A 20,024-nucleotide genomic window follows, 5' to 3' on the forward strand; every position below is an offset into this window, starting at 1 on the left:
ATATATATATATATATATATATATATATATATATATATATATATCACCTACCTAGGTGGACAACACTGTATGTATATATGGGTGTGTATATATAGATATAGATATCGCGTTGTAAGAATGGGTTGTGAGTGTGGTGAGGCACTAGGAAGCCTATAGATATAGACACACACACACACACTATAGATATATGCCCAGTGGGTTTCCATGGCCAAGTCAGAATTTGAACCCTAGTCTCCAGAATCATATAGTCATATATTTTATATATAAAAATGTATATATATATATATGGTGTGTGTGTGTCTGAAGTACAACAACACACACACACACCATATATATATGTATATGTATATGACTATGACCCTGGGGACCAGGGTTCAAATTCTGACTCAGCCATGGAAACCCACTGGGCAACCTTGGCCAAGTCACACTCTCTCAGCCTCAAAGGCTGGCAATGGAAAACCCCTCTGAAGAAACTTGCCAAGAAAACTCCATAATAGGTTTGCCTTTGCATTCCATAAGTCAGAAACAACTTGAGGGCACACAACAATCACAACAACAACAAACCCCTGGAGTTATTTGCAGTTTTTCCAGTTCCGTGGGTGTCTTGTGCCCCTAACCCCAGCCAATGTGCAGGGCACTGTGTGTCCAGGGGTAGCTGTGTTAGTCAATGTAGCGGGAAATTACAATGACATCCAAAATCCACAAGACAGTGATACTATTATGGGGCCAACCAAAATGCACAAAGAACATATTGCAGCCATTTCAAGCTGAGTTGTTGTTAAATGCCCTTGAGTTGACCCCACTCATAGCAACCTTGTGGATAAGACATCTCTAAGGCCCCCATCCTCCACTGCTCTGATTAGATCCTGTAGATTCGGATCTCAGGCCTCCCCGATGGAGTCCATCCATCTGGCATGCAGTCTTCTTCTCTTTCCATTGCCTTCTACCTTTCCCAGCATTACTGTATTTTCCAGTGATTCATACATTCTCATGATGTGGTCAAAGTATGACAGCTTTAATTTGATCATCTTGGTTTCCAGGGAAATCTGCTCAAGAACCTACTTGCTTGTCTTTTTGGCCACCCATGGTATCCTCCGCACTCTTCTCCAGCATCACATCTCAAATGAATTGATGTTCTTCTTATCCATCTTCTTCACTGTCCAGCTCTCTCATGCCTATATGGTGAGGAGCAATACAGTGGGCTGGACTATCGTAACTTTAGCAATAGCATGTACAGGTTTTTGTAGGTTTTTCAGGCTATGTGGCCGTGTTCTGGAAGAATTTATTCCTGATGTTTCGCCTACATCTGTGGCTGGCATCTTCAGAGGCATGTAGCTTGTATATTTCTATTCCACTTATCAGTGCAGTCAGCACTCCCTAAGTGATTTACAATGTGTAAGTCAATTGTCCCCAACAAGCTGAGTACTCATTTTACTGACTTATGAAAGGCTGGAAGGCTGAGTGGACCTTGGATGCAAAAGTCTGGTTGGTTATATAAATAAATGTGACTTGACTATTGAGTGGATCTTGGAGCCCTGGGATCAAACTCACAACCTTGTGGTTGCAGTACTAGCATTTAACCACTGAGCCACCAGGGCTCCCTTTAGTGCTCAGTTGTGTATCTTTACTTTTGTCTATTCTCCCATAACTGCCCTTCCCAATCCTAGTCTTCTTATTTCTTGACTGCAGTCTCCTTTCTGATCAATGTTTGATCCAAGATACAGGAAATCTTGACATTCCAATTTCCTCATTTTCTAGATTGAATTTATGTAGATCCTCTGTCATTATTTTTGGTTCTTTATGTTCAGCAATAAGACTGCCTTTGCACTTTCTTCCTTGATCTTCCTTAGTAATTGTTCCAAGTCCATGATGCTTTCTGCTAGTAGTATGGTGTCATCTGTACCATACACTGTCATAGTGCTATTATGCATCCAGGAATATCCTTGTTAGCCATATAGCAGCAAAGTACAATAACATCCAAAACCCACAAAACAGTGATACCTTTATTGGACCAACCGAATGCCCAAAATACATGTTGCAAGCTTTTGAGAAGCTCCATTGACTTCTTCATCAGGCAAAGGTGTTAAAATCATACAGGATGGGAAAAATGTGACAAGCCTGCATTTTGTCAAGATGTAGCTGCTTTCAGTTCACATATTAGCAAGTAATAGCAAGTACATTTATATACCGCTTACCAATGTACTAAGTGTAAGCTAATTGCCCCCAACAAGCTAGGTACTCATTTTAGCGACCTACAGAAGGATGGCAGGCTGAGTTGAACCGAAGCCCCTGGCTGGTATTGAACTCACAACCTTGTGGTTTGTGAGTGAGTGGCTGCAGACAGGCATTTAATGTAGTGACATTCATACAGGCAGGCCCCTCTTTCTGGCCATGTGGATGCTCCAGGCAATTTTGACTGGTAGCCAAATTTTGTTCACTTTAAGGTGAACAAAGTGAACAAAATTTGGCTACCAGTCCTGAGGAATAGCAAAATAAAGACTCAGCAAATGCAATGTACACCGCTGTGATCGAATTTGGAATTTGGAATAGCGGTATATAAATAAAATTTTAATATTATTTTATTATTATTATTTATTATAAATGGGAAACCACGCGGAGTCAGGCGCTTTCCCAGCAGATAATGATCAATTAGCAGACATTAATCCTCGTTTGCATTAGCCTCCCAGCCTGAGGCCTGCCATCAGCACAGAACAATACACATGCAAATCACTCCTGCATTCCCATGTGTATTGTTCCGTGCTCACACAGTATATATAGTCCCACTTCTTCCAGGCAAGCATTCTCTGAAGATGCCAGCCACAGATGCTGGCGAAACATCAGGAAGAAAATCTTCTAGAACATGGCCACATAGCCCAAAAAACTAACAAAAAACTATGGATGCCAGCAGGGACGTAGCTAGGATTTTAGGAAGGGGGGGGGATTCCAGACTAAGTGTCACCATTATAATGGGGCTTGGGTGAGGTGGCACAGCAGCACACACCATTCATTTTTCTAATGGAAGCGGGGGTCCGGACCCCAAGAACCCCTCCCCCCTGGCTACGTCCCTGATGCCGGCCATGAAAGCCTTCGACTTCACATTATAACTGTTTTGTGGATTTTGGATGTTATTGTGTACATAGCATTGTTATTCCACTTTAACTGCCATGGCAACACCCTATGGAGTCCTGGGATTTGCAGATTAGGGAGAGGCATTTAGAATTTTCAGTCAGAGAACCCTTGACTCTCTCTAAACTACAAGCTTCAGGATTCTACCAAATGCTGCGATGGCAGTTACAATGGAATAATAGTGCTATAGAAAGTGTAGAGCAGTGTAGTGTAATAAGGGTCATGTGTCTTTTCCAGGCCTCCTTCACCTTGGTACCATAGGCATGTTAAAAATATCTGAGACCACATTCCTATGTGCATGCTTACTTTGGAGCAAGCCTTTTAGACTTCAAAGGGACCTGCCTTTTAACCAATATTTTGTAGAGCTGTCATCTTTTTTTGCTTCCCTTGTATCAAAATTGCTTTAGAGAGCTGGATGGTCAGCAATAATTCACCAGTGGCACTTCTCTCCTTATTTCAGTCTGTACTCTCTGTACCTTTTGATCTGCTGTTAAAGGTACAGAAATCTTATATAGATAATATCTTAATTGCTAGCTTTAGCATATCACAAGAGCTGGATATCCTGAATAAATATTGCAGACATTCAGTGTAAACTGTTAAAATGATACATACATGCAGAGTGGAGACACTCTTAGCCTTTAAACCATACAGCAAATTTAAATGCTACACCGAGTACAGTAATTTAATGATTTTTGTTGTTGTTGTTGTTGTTAACTGCCTTCAAGTCAATCTCAACCCATGGTGACACTGTGGTTGAGACATCTCCAAGATTCCCTGTCCTCCACTGCTCTGCTTAGTTCTTGTAAGCTCATATCCATGACCTCCCTAATAAAGTTCATCCATCTAATATGCGGCCTTCCTCTCTTTCTGCTTCAACTCCACCTTGCATTATTGTTTTTACAGTTATTCATGCCTTCTCCTGATGTGTCCAAAGTGCAACGGTTTTGTCATATTGGCTTACAGGGAGATTTCTGGCTTGATCTGCTCTAGGACCCATTTGTTTTGTCTTTTTAGCTGTCCACTGGATCCTTAGCACCACATCTTGAATTAATTTATTTTCTTCCTATCTTCTTTCTTAACTGTTTCATGATTACTCCTTCAAAAGGAAAGAGTAAAATACCATGTACCTAGCTCCAAACAGTACTCAAATGTAAAGCCATCCGATTACAACATAAATAGATGGGCTTTATGGCTCACTTCTTATGGGTTTTCTGTTTATATGGGAGGACAACACTTCAGGGATTCACATTTTATAATACTTTTATGAAGACACCACAATGCCTGGTGAAAAACTTTTCCATTTTGTCCAACAGCAAACACCAGGAATTACGGGAATCAGGTAATGCCATCTTTAACCTCCCCTGGGACAGTGGCTGGTTTATTGACTCTTCTGCATGGTGTAAGTTTTATGATTCCAGAAATAGGTCCTTCACGTCTCAGGCAATTAATCCTTCACCATCTACATGAAAGCAAATGAGGAAGCAGAAAAGCAACAGAACTGGAGCTGCTTCACTCAAAAACCTATTTATTCTTGTCTATTCCCTTGTGGATGAAAAACGATAGCTATTAGGAAACCATCCTCCTTTGATTTCACATAAAGAAGCTTTCTTAAATGGAGCAAGCTCACTGCTTCATGTAGCCTAATATGCTTTTATAAGCATGGGGGAGAACCAAGATATCAGTCCCCACCACAACCACCCTGAGTGTATGTCGACTGCTGTGTGGAAAGATTGTTATCCTTGATCAAGGAGATTCTCTCCCTTCCAGAACAGGACAGCCTGGCGGTCTGTATCAGCAAAGAAGAACAACTTTATTGATATGATTTCAAAAGGTATAAGCTTGCAAGGTGATGTTACAGATGACTAAAAATTCACGTGTACAGACATTCCTGTGACATCATTCAGGGCACATGGCTACTCAATGTTAGTTTTTAACAATCAATTGAGCATTCGAATTTACTTTCCCTTAGCCCATGTTGTTCAGCTGTATCAAAAAAAGGTACATTTCATACTGGGAACTGCAGACTTCAATTGTTCAGCCGCTGATACTTTATCTGTTAGCTCCTCTGTTCAAGGTTGTTTCCCAGTTATCAGGACAGTAATATGGCTTCCCTTTGGTTTTTTAGTACTTTCAGGTTTGGAAACAGGGAAAAACAGGTTGGGGGTTCTGGGGCAACAGATCTACCTTCTTTTAAATACTGATCTACCTCTGTGTTGTCCAGTTGCTGAAGTTAGTGGTTTGATTAGGAGAAAATTATTAATGTCTTTCACTACTGATTACTTGTAATCAAGGAGAGGCTCTGGTTTCTACTTTGACCAGCAGAATTCTCTCTGAGGTCTCAGTATTTTCAACCTCTTTTAAGACTGCAAAGGGCAGCAGGCCTCTTGCATTGCATGTACAAGGTCTACCACAGTGAGCTATTCCTGAAACTATGTATTCCTCTCTCTCTTTGATTGGGAGGGGTGGCTGGAGAATTAAAAACTAGCCGCTGTAGAACAGACAGTGTTTTGGGAGATGGTGTAGCCAAGAAGCCAAAAGAGCCATCATTAGGATCAGCCTAAGGGCATCTTTACTTGAATCTGGAACAGAATACCTACTTTGCCTCCATGCCTCTGGGTACTTTGGGCTATAGCTCTTATATACTCCAACTAGCATGTCGGGTGGTCATAGATTATGGGAACTGTAGGCCAAAGTATATAAAGGTCCCCACACAGCTTATCTATCTCTGAAGTTTCCAGAGTATCAGTTGCTGAAGCTGTACAGATGTGAAAAACTGGAGGAGGAAAAACACAAATTGGGAGAGGGGGAAGGTTGAGAAGAACCCTTTCCCTATTTTTCCTTAAATTATTTTCTTCATGGATTTTTAAAAATATATATTATTTAAATAACTCTGGGGCCACAACAAACTATCATTCCCAGAATTCCATGGACCCATGGCAGTTAACGTAGTGTCAAACCAGATTATTTCTGCAGTGTGGATGCAGCCTCATCCATCATCACATTTCCTTCTAAAAATGAGCATTTTATTGCTGTGTAGCACTGCTAGTGGTGATGCTGGAAAGTCAAAGAACTGTCCTTTGTTCATTCTTTCCTCCCAAAACATCCCAATAGAGCACACACTCTCCAGTCCCATTATCCACAGTATAGGTTGTTACGACCCTTTTCTTTTGATCATGAACACCCTCCATTTTACTTTCCCATTTTCTCTCAGCTGACACTGGGCTACTCCAAATCTTGGCTGCTCTCAACTATAGACTAAACTGATAAATTCATAAAGTTTGTGAAATGCCTGGTTCTACTCACACGCCTGATGTTGTTGGAGTACATCTTCCATCTTCCTTATCATGGGCTATTCTAGTTTGGGCTGATGGGAATTACAGTAAAAAAACATTTGGAGCTGTTCAGCTCTGATTTGCACCAAGGATGTGGAACATGTGATCTTCCACATTTTTTTAATTCAGCCCCACTAAGTAGAGCCAGCTGGAGATCCTGCACTGACCAACTTTATGACTATAAATACTGGACTAGAACTTTGTGAAAGCAGGGTGTGAATCCCTATTTGGTCACAGAAACCCACTGGCTGACTATGGACAAGTGACACTCTCTCATCGTCATTGAGGAGTGAGTATGTAGTGTGTCTTCAAGTTGTTTCCAACTTATGATGACTCTAAGACAAAACTATCATGGGGATTTCTTAGCAAAGCTTGTTCAGAGGATATTTGCCATTACCTTCACTTGAGGCTGAGAGCATGTGACATGTCTAAAGTCACCCAATGAGTTTCATGTCAGAGCGGGAATTGAACCTTGGTCTCCCAAGCTGTAGTCCAACCCTGAAACCACTACAAATCTTGGCAAGAAACCCCCACAATAGGGTCGCCATAAATTAAAAATGACTTGAAGGCACACAACAACCACCTGCTCACTATAGCCAGTGATCAAGAGAACAGTAGTAAACCACACATTTCTCACCTCTGCATTAAACCTTTTCCCCCCTCCATTACCACCACAAGCAAATGTGAGTGTTGCACATTAAAAAATTGAGAAATTCAGGATTTTAGGATAGCTGTGGTAGGACAACAATGTGTCTTCTCCCCAAAGAAAAAGCAATAATTTTATATCATGTGAGAATATCTGAAGCACTTTACATATACTATTTTGGAAATTCTTGCAGCTTTTCTTGCACTAGCCCTAAAAATCTTTTCAGTATTGCTGTTCTCATATTGCAGATGGAGGCTAAGGCAAGCTGAAGGCCATCAAGGAATTTTTAATTTCCCAAAGGCCACCAAGGAATTTATAATGGCACATCTATTCTGAGACCAAAAACAGTATGAGTCTGCCAGTCACAGAACAAAGGTTGGTGTTGTAAAAGCCACAAAAACGTAATAAAGGAAGAAGGTCAATAGAACTGCATACAGATTCCTTGTACCTTAAAAAAAAGTAATATCTTTATGCCAAGCAGGGGAATTTGTGGTCCCATTACCCATCAGTATTGGCTGTGCTGGTAGGGAAGGTGGGAATTGTAGTCTAGCAAATTCTGGAAGGCCTACACACTCCTTACCATGCTTTATACTACAGTCAGCCCTCTGTATCCACAGATTCAATCATTTATGGCTTGTCAATATTCCCAAAAATATAAATCCCAAAGAGCAAACCTTGGATTTTGCTGTTTTATATAAGGGACACAATTACACCATTATTTTTAATGGAACTTGAGCATCCATGGATTTTGATATCCACAAGGCTTTCTGAACCAACGCCCAGCTGATACCAGGGTCCCACTGAATATGTTTAAAGCCTATAGAACAATGGTGCATCCTCTGACTGCTATGAGGAATAGTTAAAGTAAATAATTTAGATTTCTACATTGTATTTCAGGTTCTAAAGTGCTGCTCTTAAGAGATTGCTGGACAATATTGGACTGGAATCCTTATCTTTGCATAAAGTACTGTATTGGATAACCTGAATAATCTCAGTCATTCATTAGAAGCCTAGAAGAATATCCACCAATATTGGGTGCTACATGTTTGAATCCTTTCTCTTCTTTACTTGCATTTACTTTATTCCTTTCAGTTGCCTCTCATTGGACTCTTCCCCTTTCAATTAGAACTGGATTACAAATTCTTCAAGGCTGATTTTGAGGCAGCGGGGAAAGTAATACCTTAAAGTCAATCTTGCGAAGATTACTACTCAAGTGCTACATTACATCCAGTATTTTAGCTGCAGGGTAATAAAGTACCCTCAGGCAGTAGTTTAAGTCTTGGGCAAGCATTTCATTTCTATTGGAAGTAAAAGAGCAGCATTTATCTGTCACATATCTAGGTATATATCTAGTTATTCTATTTGCCAGCAAAATGCTTACATTTGCCTACAGGCTGGCAATTTTTATAGCATATATACAATAGAAGCAGAAAAGAAAAAGAGGTCACAGAATGTCTGGTGCCACCTGCTGGACTGTGTTCTGCCTTTTGAATTTCTCTCAGAATTACCCAGTATGTTCACATCCTCAGATGTTGCACTGTTTAGATATTGTCTGATTTGCTCTTCATGTTAAAAAGCTATATTTTAAAGGAGAGGCCTTTATAAATGGCTCTATAAAAAGGATTTTGGAGGTGGTGACTATTGTAAACATGGCGAGGGGACATAAAAAAGTTGAAAAGAGGTCTCCTTTGTAAAGATCAGACAATAAACTGGTAATACCACTGATGCTAGTAAATGATGTTGATGCTGATGATACAGTGCTTTACTTTAGATTACTAGCTAAAGTATCATAGGATGCAGCAAAAGCCCGGTGCTCTAGTAGAATGCAAAATATGCCATCCTGACAGATATGTTGATGAGATACTGTATATCAGATGTACTGGTAGACTTTACTGCCAGCTATTCTGGCAGAGAAGATTTGTTGGTAGGATTTACTGACAGAATGATTAAAATAGAACAGAGTTGAAGGCAAAAAAGAGGCTTGATTGCCTCATTAATATATACTGTCCAACGTTTCACAGATGAAAATGTGTGGCTGACTCACATCAGTGTGTGGTCAAGAAAGTGTGGGTAGGAAAGAAGAGGTAAAAGTTATTAATTAGGAAGAACACACAAAAGTACTATTTTCATCAACGAAACCATGGAAATTATGTACTGAGTTTATGAAGGGCAAATCTCTACCCCTCCGCTCCCTCCTGCTGAGTTAATGAAGTTCAGACTACCTTTGCATTTTGAACTCAGTTTGCAGCAACTGAAATAAACTGAGTAGGTGCAAAGTGGGAGAGAGAGGGGAAAAACTGGAACATTTTAAAGGCAGCTGAAAAAGTGGGACAGCAGAAGATTAACTGGGGCTGTCCTTGCCAGATCAAGATAGTTGGACAGTACGTTAATACCACAACTTTGCATTAGACCTGGTTTGAAGGGATTTCCCTCTCATACCAATGAGGACATCTCCCATGTCACCACAATGAAATGGTGGGACATGGGGGTATTTATTCTGGGCCCATGAACATCCAAATTCTTGACCCAACTGAGTCAATTCATTAATGGTATGTCATCATTTTATGTAATCCCATTGATTCAATGTGTTTGTTCTAGCTGGGACTAAAATTTGGATATAAGCCACAATATGCACTCTTAAAGATCACAAGAGGGAACGAGTGTGTGGCTCCTTCCGTCTACAATGAGAAAGAAGTCCTTGCTTTGACCCTTTCTCCCCAGAAGAGCTATATGTGCTTTTTGCAGATCTCCTGCTATATCAGGGGTGGGCAACTGCCAGAGGTTGGGGGACACATTGTGCCCTGTCGGGTCCCAGAAGACTACATTCTTTCCCCTTCTGCATACCACCATTTTTATTTTATTTTTCATTTGAGAGATAATTGGTAAAACTCAAAATGAGTAAGGCAGTAAGCGCAGGGTTGAGGGTGGCGTGGGGACATGGTGTTTGGATGACGTATGCTCCGACACCACCCCCAAGCCAGCGTCATGCCACCCGACTGCATGGTGGGTGCCTTTGGTGTGGCATTCACACACCACACACCAAAAGGAGCTTGGAAAAGTGCCATGGTAGTGGCAAGGGCACCCTTTTTCTGGGCCAAAAAGAAGCAGCATTTTGCCTCTTCTTTTTGGCCCAGAAAAATGCTGGATCGGGGCCATGGCATGCAGTTGCCACTTTCCCGATCCAGTGCTGAAAGGGGTGGCAGCAAGCCGCTCCTTCAGGGCAGTCTGTTTCACTCCAAAAGAGAAGAGCTTCATGTTTCTAAAGAAGGCCTCTGCAAGCTTAAAGGCAAATCATGCCTGCAGAGGTTTTAGTGTGTCCAGGAATGTCAGAGAGGAGGTTGTGGAAGTTAGAAATCAGTATAGTCCTACATGTTCTAGGGAAGGGCAAAAACAGTTCCCACATTCTTAAAACCCGTCCACTCTTGCCCAAAGGTAGGGATAGAACATTTCCCTTCTCAGCAGATTCAGGCAAAAGCAAACTGCTGCAGCATGATATGATAGCCCTGTTTAAATATTTGAAGGTATGTCATATTGAGGAGGGAGCAAGCTTGTTTTCTGCTGCTCCAGAGAACAGGACTCGGAGCAATGGATGCAAACTACAGGAAAAGAGATTCCACCTCAACATTAGGAACTTTCTGACAGTAAGGGCTGTTCGTCAGTGGAACACACTCCCTCGGAGAGTGGTGGAGTCTCCTTCTTTGGAGGTCTTTAAGCAGACGCTGGATGGCCATCTGTCAAGGATGCTTTGATTGAAATTTCCTGCATGGCAGGGGGTTGGACTGGATGGCCCTTGTGGTCTCTTCCAACTCTATGATTCTATGATTTTCTAGCTTGTCTGCTCTTCATTAATAACTTTTGCAATTTTGACTGCACTGTGATGTTGCATGGCCACACATTTCATCTGTAAAATGTTGGGAGGAGAAGGTAACCCTCCAATAAAGTACACCAGTGAAACTTATATTACCTGCCACTACCTACAGCTGTAGAATGCTGTTTTGAAAGTCTAAAACAAGCCCAGAGGCAAAATTTGGTTTGAATTACAAATCTTGCCCATCCCCAGGGGCCAGGTAGATGGATGACATGGACTTCTCAGACACCTGCAGAGTTCCAGATGAGTGCACACTTTATATTTTGTTAGGAATGACAGCAAAACAGAACAAAACTTTTGACTAGTTTTTCTTCTTGCATACGTTTCTCAAGGGATCAGGAACTCTACATTTTATGTCAGTCTTATAAAATTGGTGAATTTTTATTCCATCTCTACTGTGAATACATGGACCTTGGAAAAGGTGGAGCTCCCCTTACAAATGATCTGGCAAATATGGCCACCAAGACTCCTTTGTGGTTGAACCACCTCAGGAATTATCATCTGAAGCATGCTAAATGATCAAGGGGTAAGAAATGGTAACACAGTGATTGTCACTGAAACCTTGAATGAATAATAAAGGCTGCTTTCAATCTGTACTTTGCAAATGTACTTGGGAGTAAGCTATAGTGAATACACAGAGGGCATTTCTCCTTACACATTGTGCTTGTAAAAGTCTTCGTATTTAAGTATGCTTGAATAGTAATGGACAGGAACAGTGATTTTTCCTTTCTCTGCAAGTAACTAAAAATAGACAAAATTAGTAACAATCTGCCTGCCATTTGAAAAAAATCAGTTATGTGACCCTGTACTGTGGTATGTTTACAGTGTGGTCTAATGTATATCTACTTAGTCCTAACAAGTTCAGCGGGAATAATTCCCAGGTAAAACTTTGTATAGGTTTGGAGTGTAAGTGCAGTTACATTTTACTGAAGCTACAGAGAATGTAAGAATATATTTGTCTTTTTAATACACTGAGACGGGTGCAGATTAGATTTTGAAAGGTTCTTCCCTCTTATGGCAAAATTAATTTTTCCTCAAGTGAATTATTTTAACATACACCCTCCCAATAATTATTATAAAAAAGGAAATGGCTTCATGTTAGTGAGTTGCATAAATGTTATTCCAGCTTAAATCTGCACAACTCTCTGGGTTGTTGTGGTGGTTGTAGTCCTTTACTGTTTGAACAATGTTGAAAGTAGTAGGAGAATTTACCCTAGGATCAAGAAATAAATCAGGACAGTGACCTATTTAATTTTTTTGCAGACAATAATTTGTTCATTGCAAACACATTTCTCAGGGAACTGTATATGTAGGTATTACCATATGGCCAATATAGAAATCAAATAGACTATATAAGTGGAAACAGAAGATGGAGAAGATCCATTCTCTGTAAAAACAAGATGAGGAGCCATTTATAGCATTCGCTATATCAGTTTATGTCTGGACACATAACCATAGCATCTGCAAGGGTTTTTTTGTTTTTGTTTCCTGCAATACATGCGAATCTCATTTTAAGAGAAAGGTAGGATATAAATGTAATAAATAAATAAATAAAATATTTGTATACTTGCTCAGTCAAATAGCCTTTGTTTTCCTTTCATTTTGATTGCCTACCTATGCTTCTACAAAGTGAAACAGGTAGAGAAGGGGCAGGTGAAACACTGACCTGCAAATGTGCATAATGTTATGTATGCAAAGGTTTTCACACAAACACCAAATCCCTCACCCCCAAAGATAACACTACCTTTTTTGTATGCTGAGACAAACAAAGGAGCTACCATTCTGTGGCAGGAAGAATTGGACGATCTAGGTGACCACTGGACTAGGTGACCACCCACCAACCTGCCCCCCCCCCCCCAATTCCACCATGATCCCTATTCAGGGGTCAAACAACATGTTTTAAAAGCCAGTTCTTCCCCAAATGAGTTGAGGATCACAGAATTTCCACTTATGTGTCAACGTGGCAAAGAACGTTGGGAGCTGCAGTCTAACAGCACTTCCTTGCCTCTGGTTCTGCTTGGTGATGCTGACTGTTTTCATTTTGGTTTGCTATGTGCCTGGAACCCACAACCTTAAGGTTTTCTGCCTGACTGCTAGAGAAAGTGAGATATATTTTACTTTTGTGCTTGAAGGAAGGTCCTTTTGGGATTCATGGCTTGTGCATCTATTGGAAGGCTAAGGACAGTCTTTGAGTTGCACAAGAGAAAACTACTCCATGCATTTGAGGAAGTAGATAAGTCTATTAAAATTTATGCCTCAACCTCTTTCAAAGTGCTATACGATCCCTTTGCATACTAAGAGAAAACCATGTCAGAATAGCATCATTTTGCCTTACACGCATAAGACAACTCTTAAGAAACAAGAAACTTGAGCGCATGCATGTTCGTGTCCTTTGATGACCACCTCAAATGAGGATACAAGAGCTATGTTTCTGAAAGCTGGTGTGCTGTACTGGTTTGAGTGTTGATCTATGACTGTGGAGACCAGAGTTCAATTCCCTGCTCAGCCATGGAAACTCCTGGATAACCTCGGCCCCAGAAACGATGTTTCTACAAAAGCCTTTTTAAAATTCCAGTTTCTGGTATTAATGCAGTTGTTTCATAACCAAGTAAGAAATATGCCCTGTTTTTTTAAATATACAGTCATTTCTCTTGCTAAGAGGAGCCAAAGTTAGAAAACTCTTTGAAGAAAGTAATATTTGAAAACGATCTTTCTCCATCCCACCTCCCCATTGCTAGACAAAAATGCATCTCTTTAAAAAAAGTAACTAAATATTTGGAAACTATTTCAGGCCTTAAAACACTGCAACTTACATAACATCAATTAGAATAAAAGATTTATGCATTTCTTAAAAGAACAGGCTTTGCTAAATATAGACTCTGCAGTTAAGTTTTGAAGCAGCACAAATGCAGACACAGAGTACAGAAGCATTTTTAAAACTATACAAAATTTTAAATTGAAAATAATTGTTTATATTTTCTTTATACATTAACATACAAAAGACCTCATTTTATGAGGCATTAAAGAATCAAAACATTGCTAGAGCTATCCGAAAATTCAAATCTGGAAACAATTTATTACACTGTAGCTTTACAGGACTATACTAAATAAACAACTCAATATACCCTTTTTACAAGATTTATATTTATCTTCCTCAGGTATTTACTTTTTATTTTTTTAGGCAGTTTTGAGGACTGACTATCCAACTGCATTGTGAAACTCTATTAATTCTTTAATAGCCAGGTACTGAGTTTAAAGTTGTGCAAACAAATCAGTGGAAAATATTACCAGTTATTTGTGTGAAATATATTAACTAGAACACTTTTTGCCCATTATGGAGGGGAAAAAAGCAATTCTTATCACTTTCTGGGAATTCAGCAGTTTTTTCCACTCCTTCATTAGATTACTTTTATAAGTTACGATAAATTAAACATTCCAAGAGATTTACAAGGATTCCCAGTATCAGTAGGTGTACAACAGCTATCTACTCACTACCATTCCCTTGCACACCTTACTCTGCTACTTCCCAAGAAAAGGAACACACACACTGCTTTACCAATCACTACACTGTTCAAGGATTAAAATCAAAAGGCAGTAAGGCCCTAGTACTAAGTACTATGGCTTTCGAGGACAAGAAGTTGCTATTACAAGCCCATGCCTATGCTATTTCCTTTTCACTGTTCTTAAAACATCTGTTAATAGTTGACAAAATTTGCTGCAACTCAATTTAAAATAAAGTATTCTTACTTTACATTATATAAAAACATGTCTGCATAACTTTCAGTTTAAAACAACATATATACTTTCATAACTAAGGGTTAGCTGTTAAAATAAGATACTGTATGTGCATAGCAAGTGATGAAGTCTATAGCAATGCTGGTAGTTTTATGCTGGTTTCTTCAGAAACACTTCAACCAATCTCAAAATATCCTCCTTGTTTCCTTTGTCTTCCAGCAGTCAGGATATTTGGTGAAGCTTATATAAGAAGGCGTTTCCACAACTACATTCTGTACACCTGGACCTAGGTAAACATTTCTCTCAGTCTCTGTTGGTGTTATTTGCAGCAAAGGCATGTAAATTTCCCATCTGGCTGAGGCCGCTCTGGATGTGTGCAACATGGATTTCAACATTATTCTGAAAACAACTAAAGAAAAATAATATTGTTGATACTTCTAAAATATTCAGCATTATAAAAACATTCATATCATTAAAAAAGTATCTAAAATGTGACTAAAAGTTTATTACCTGATGTTTGTGGAGTCTATGGAATTCTTGATGTCATTTAATGAATCTGTTAGTGATTTAAACTCAAAGGAATTTAGATCACCTCCTTCTGCCAGACACTAGGATAAATGAAAAGGATTAGAATTCAAGATGTCATACATGTTTAGTTGCTTTACCAAATTTGCACAACTGCCATAAATTCTGAGACGTACAATGGGTCCTTGGTATGTTGGGGTTTGGTTCCAGGACCCCCACCCCCTGTGGATACCAATTTCCCTGTTCATATCTCATGTAAATCTTCCCATTTGCACTTACTATCATTTGAAATACATAGCCATCTTTTGCGAACAAGCAACTAGACCATGTGACCCAGGACACTTCCATGGGATATCGGTCATGCAAAGAATCACCCCTTCTTAGTGTTGCTCTCTCGTCCTCCAGATCTTCTGTCTTTTTCAGAATAAGACTAGGGCGGGCCTCAGCATTCCTGTCCCTAAATAGGGGCAACCATCTTAAAATATAGTTATTTTATTCCTTCACTATCACATCACTTACCTTAATTTGTAGTAATATTGCTGTAAGTCTAGCAATCAAATCAGTCAGATTTTCACTTTGAACACAAGGCTGTCCTGTTGCTGATGTATTTGACTGTCTGACAATCTCCTGAGCTTCTTCCTCACACCTTCGTCTTAGATCTGTGGGATGATCCGCAGGCTGGAGACCTTGCTCTGGGGCAAGCTGGGAGATAAAAAGTATTTACATTGTAACTCCCAGCAGCTCTAAATGGCACAGTCAGTGGTGTGGATTGTGGGAAGTTGTAGTCCAGCAGCATTTGGAGGGCTGCATAATTACCTCCTCTGCCTAAGACTGACTGATGGAATACAGACGTCCTCAACCTGATTCCTTCCAGATGTTCTAGATATCAATTCCCAAGGTCCCTTGTCATTGGATTAGAACTGGAATCCAAACATCTGGAAGGCTGGGGAAGACTGATTTAATGAATGCAAAAGATGTAGACAGTGGGCAACTGGTATCCACTGGGGTTTGTTTCCAAAAATCCCCCAGGGTTACCAAAATCCATAGATGTGTAAATCTCATTATATACAGTGTGGTAGAAACAAAATGGCAAAATCAAGGTTTGCATTTTTGATTTTTTTTTAATTACCAGTCATGGAGGTTGAATCCATGGATGCAGACTCTATGGACACAGAGGGCCAACTGTATATACAATAGCTGGATTCAACTAATCAGTATTTTATTTACTATCAGTGGCGTATCTAATACAGTATATCTGACAACCAGTGCTGATCATTTTTTAATATCTCCCCTCCTCTTCCCAATAGCCTTTTTTGGGTCTGGTTGAGCTGCTGGCTGGGTTGGAAAAGGAGGCAACATGTTTTTTTGCCTGACTAATAGAACCATCAGACTCAGAAAGCATGCCTTCCCACCAGCAGTTGCTGGTGGAAGTAGGCTGCTACTGCTCCCACACAGCCGTTCCTGTTCTGGTGGTGCTTCTGACTGGGCAAGAAAGGGAGGCGTCTTGCGTTCCTGTCTGGCTAGCAAAGCTGCCAGACACTTGAAGGCACCCCTACCCATCACTGGGCGCTGGTGGCAGTGGGAAAGAGAGAAGACTCCTTTTCCTGCCTGGCCAGCAGACCCACCAGATCTGGAAGGCATCCCCTTCCCACTAGGGAATACCGGTTGAATGGGCTGCTGCTGCTGCTTTGCAGCCTTTTCCAGGTCTGGCGAAGCTGCTGGCCTTGCAGGAAAGGGAGGCAACTTGCTTTTCTTCCCAGACAGCAGACCTGCCAGATGAGGAAGGCAGCCCCTTTCCACCAGTGCACCCAGTGACATCCCCAGTGAGGTGTCATCTGCTGTGATCACACACCCCACACGCTTTTGTGACACCCCTGATTACTACAATGACAAAGCTTCAACTGTTTTCATTAACACATTGGTCCAAAATACACTGCAGAAATAATTCATGTTGAGAGCACTTTAACTGTCCTGGCTCAATGCTGGGGAATTCTGGATACTGTAATTTTGTGAGTTATTTAGACTTCTCTGTCAGAGAGGTCTGGGGCCACAATAAACTACAATTCCCAGGATTCCCTAGCACTGAGCCAGGACACTTAAAGCGGTCTCAAACTGGATTATTTCTGTCTGCAGTGTGTTTTGAACCATTCTTTTTAATCTGGAAATTCATTTCCTAATGTTCAGTGGGTTAGTTGTCTAGTGGGAAAGACTCTGATGATGTCTTTCTCTGGCAATGGGACCAAGTCTTATTTTTCACTTGGATTTCTTTAGATCAGCAGTGGGCTACTGTGGTCCTTCAGATATTTTTAGACTGCAGCTCCCATGGTCCCTCACCACTAGCTATGCTGGCTAGGTTTGTTGGGCACAGCAATTACTCACCTGATTTAAATTCTGTTTCTGTAGAAAGACTGCATAGCTATGGTCAGTCCCTTAGCCATATACAAATATTCCCTCAATCCTGTAGCCCTGTTCTATGTATCATAACTTTTTCATCAGTGAGATTCTAAGATTTAAGACCGGATTAATCTTCAGTACATCAGCCTTAATCCTGGGTGGTGGGGGAGGTCAAGGCAGGGTTTGACAGTAGTAGTACAATGAGGAGTGAAAGATATTGTGCCCCTGCTTCATTGACATGTTGCAGTAAAGTGCCTTCCAACCAATGATTAAACAGGACTCTTTGCTTCCAACCCAATCTACTTGAAGGACAATTTCCCACTATAAATAGAGTAACGATGAAAACAGTGTAGTTCTCCAGGTACAGTTGGACTGCAACTTCCAGCAGCCGTAGCAAGCATGGCCAAGGATGAGGAGTGCTGGGAACTGCAGCTCAACAAAATCTTGCAAGTTGTACATTTCTAACCCCCCAAATACAGGGACAATTTGTATCTCACTGCTGTCATTTGTTATCGCTGACATTAAGGGGAAAAGGAAGCATATAAGAAAGGAAGAGATAGGAGATAAACTCATGGATCATGCTGTAGGAAAATTAACCAGCAGTCAGGTGTTACTTGATTGAGTGGCAACTTGTTTGCTTGAACAAATTCTCTTGTATCTAAACACTATAAGTAAAAGGCTGAAAACCTGTCTTTGCTTTAATGAAAACTGCACATTTAGAAAGTAGCCACATTACTTCACTAAACTCTTATAGTGCTGCTATTCCACTTTTAATGCTCTGGCTGCCTCCTGTTGCATTCTGAGGCTTGTAGTTCAGTGAATCCTAAGAGCTCTCTGGCTGAGAATTCTAAACGTCCCTCCTTAAACTGCAAATCCCAGAATGCAACAGGAGGCAGCCAGAGCAGTTAAAGTGGAATAGCAGCACTATCAGTATAGTGTGGTAATCTAGTAGGACTCTCTAAATCAGTGGTTCTCAAACTTTAGTTCTCCAAGTGTTTTGGACTTCAACTCCCAGAAGCTCCAACCAAATTCTGGAAGCTGAAATCTAAAACACCTGGAGGACCACAGTTTGGGAACCACTGCTCTAAATGTTGTAACAAGGGGGAGGGACATGTAGGTGTCGGGAAGCTGGAATGCATATGTCTCTGATGACTGCAGTTCTCTTTAGGTGAAAAGTGCTGAGCTAGAATGACAATATTTTACCTCATAACAATACTGCTGGACTTTATGCAATACTTTGTTTAGATCCTTGTTCAGCTGTTCAAGATCTAAAACAATTGTTGCGTATCTTCTCTGGAATTCAATGCCTATAGGCATCGAATATGATTTCTGTACAAATGACAAAAACAAAACAATATGGAAAAAAGAATTAAGGACACAAAGTAATAACATGCAATATTCATTCACTGTATGTAACTTTTATTACACACTGAAGATTGGGGTTTCCCCCTTACATAATGCTAAGTTTTAGAATTATTTGTACCATGATTGTTTGAATTTTTTTGCCATATTAATTAGCTACCTTAGGAAATTGAGAATATTCAAAATCCTCATGAAGTGAATTTGATCAACCACTAAGTGAGGGGGCTTTCAAAATTGAATGTTCGAAATGAATCTGAATATCTAACATGGATAATCCCTGAGCATGTTTTTACCAGCTACTTTCCTCTTTATAGCAATCAGGCTGATGAACTCAGATATCTTGGCTAATTCAAACTAATTAAGGCTATGATCTCACTTACACCCATCTAGAAATCTTGGTGAATTTAAATGAAGCTTTTAATGTACATTTAATGCACAGTAAAGTACATTCAATAGATATGCATATAACTGGCCAGATGCAAAAAGAACAGGGCTCTTATACTTCTAACCTTTATGCAGAAGAGGGAATTCTTGCAGTTGTAGCTTCTACAACAGCTCAAGAGGCATTCTCTCCTGCCTTGTTGGAGGTCTAGCTGAGAGCCTAGTCCCTTCAGCTACTAACTGCCACTGCGTGGGTCACCACAAAGGGATAGGAGGCAGCAATCCTTTCACTGTGCTTTCATCCAGCAGTATCACATGCTGAACTTAGCATCTGCTAATTTGATAACCAAGAATCAAATGCCAGAACTGCTGTTTTCTCCTTTCTTCTGAATCTTTTCCAGTTTTGTGGAGGGTTTTTTAGACTGCAAGACTGAGGACAGAGATTGTTTTATTTCTGATATTGATAAAATATCATACATAAACCATACCCTAGTTGCTATTCATGGGGATAACACAGGAGACCACTGGAAAATTCTGACAAAGAAGGTGCACCCATATTGGTGGATGCACCAAACATGATGGAGGCTCAAGAGTGAAAGGTTCTTATTTGGTGGTATCAGGAGCTCCTGGAAGCACTGGCTTAAGCAACAAGAGA

At 40.4% G+C, this 20,024-nt stretch overlaps 1 protein-coding gene across 5 annotated transcripts in view; it reads right to left on the reverse strand.

Annotated features, from left to right (window-relative positions):
* Positions 1 to 13,965: 13,965 nt before the first annotated feature.
* The window catches only part of LOC149310673 (protein lin-9 homolog), a 32,053-nt gene continuing 25,994 nt past the window's right edge, over positions 13,966 to 20,024 (reverse strand). For 4 of the 5 annotated variants that reach the window (XM_089529436.1, XM_089529435.1, XM_089529434.1 and 1 more), the window contains 4 exons: positions 18,830 to 18,955; positions 15,752 to 15,934; positions 15,218 to 15,315; positions 13,967 to 15,116 (listed from right to left, as the gene is read on the reverse strand). In XM_089529436.1, the coding sequence (XP_089385562.1) occupies positions 15,011 to 15,116; positions 15,218 to 15,315; positions 15,752 to 15,934; positions 18,830 to 18,955 (513 nt within the window). In that variant the 3' untranslated portion in view covers positions 13,967 to 15,010. Of the gene's footprint in view, positions 15,117 to 15,217; positions 15,316 to 15,751; positions 15,935 to 18,829; positions 18,956 to 20,024 lie in introns of all 5 variants that reach the window. The other variant, XM_089529432.1, reaches the window with a different exon arrangement.

This window comes from Sceloporus occidentalis, unplaced genomic scaffold (assembly GCF_023333645.1).
Source record: "Sceloporus occidentalis isolate IW3139 unplaced genomic scaffold, rSceOcc1.0.p SCAF_6, whole genome shotgun sequence".
In the NCBI taxonomy this organism is placed as follows: Eukaryota; Metazoa; Chordata; class Lepidosauria; order Squamata; family Phrynosomatidae; genus Sceloporus; species Sceloporus occidentalis.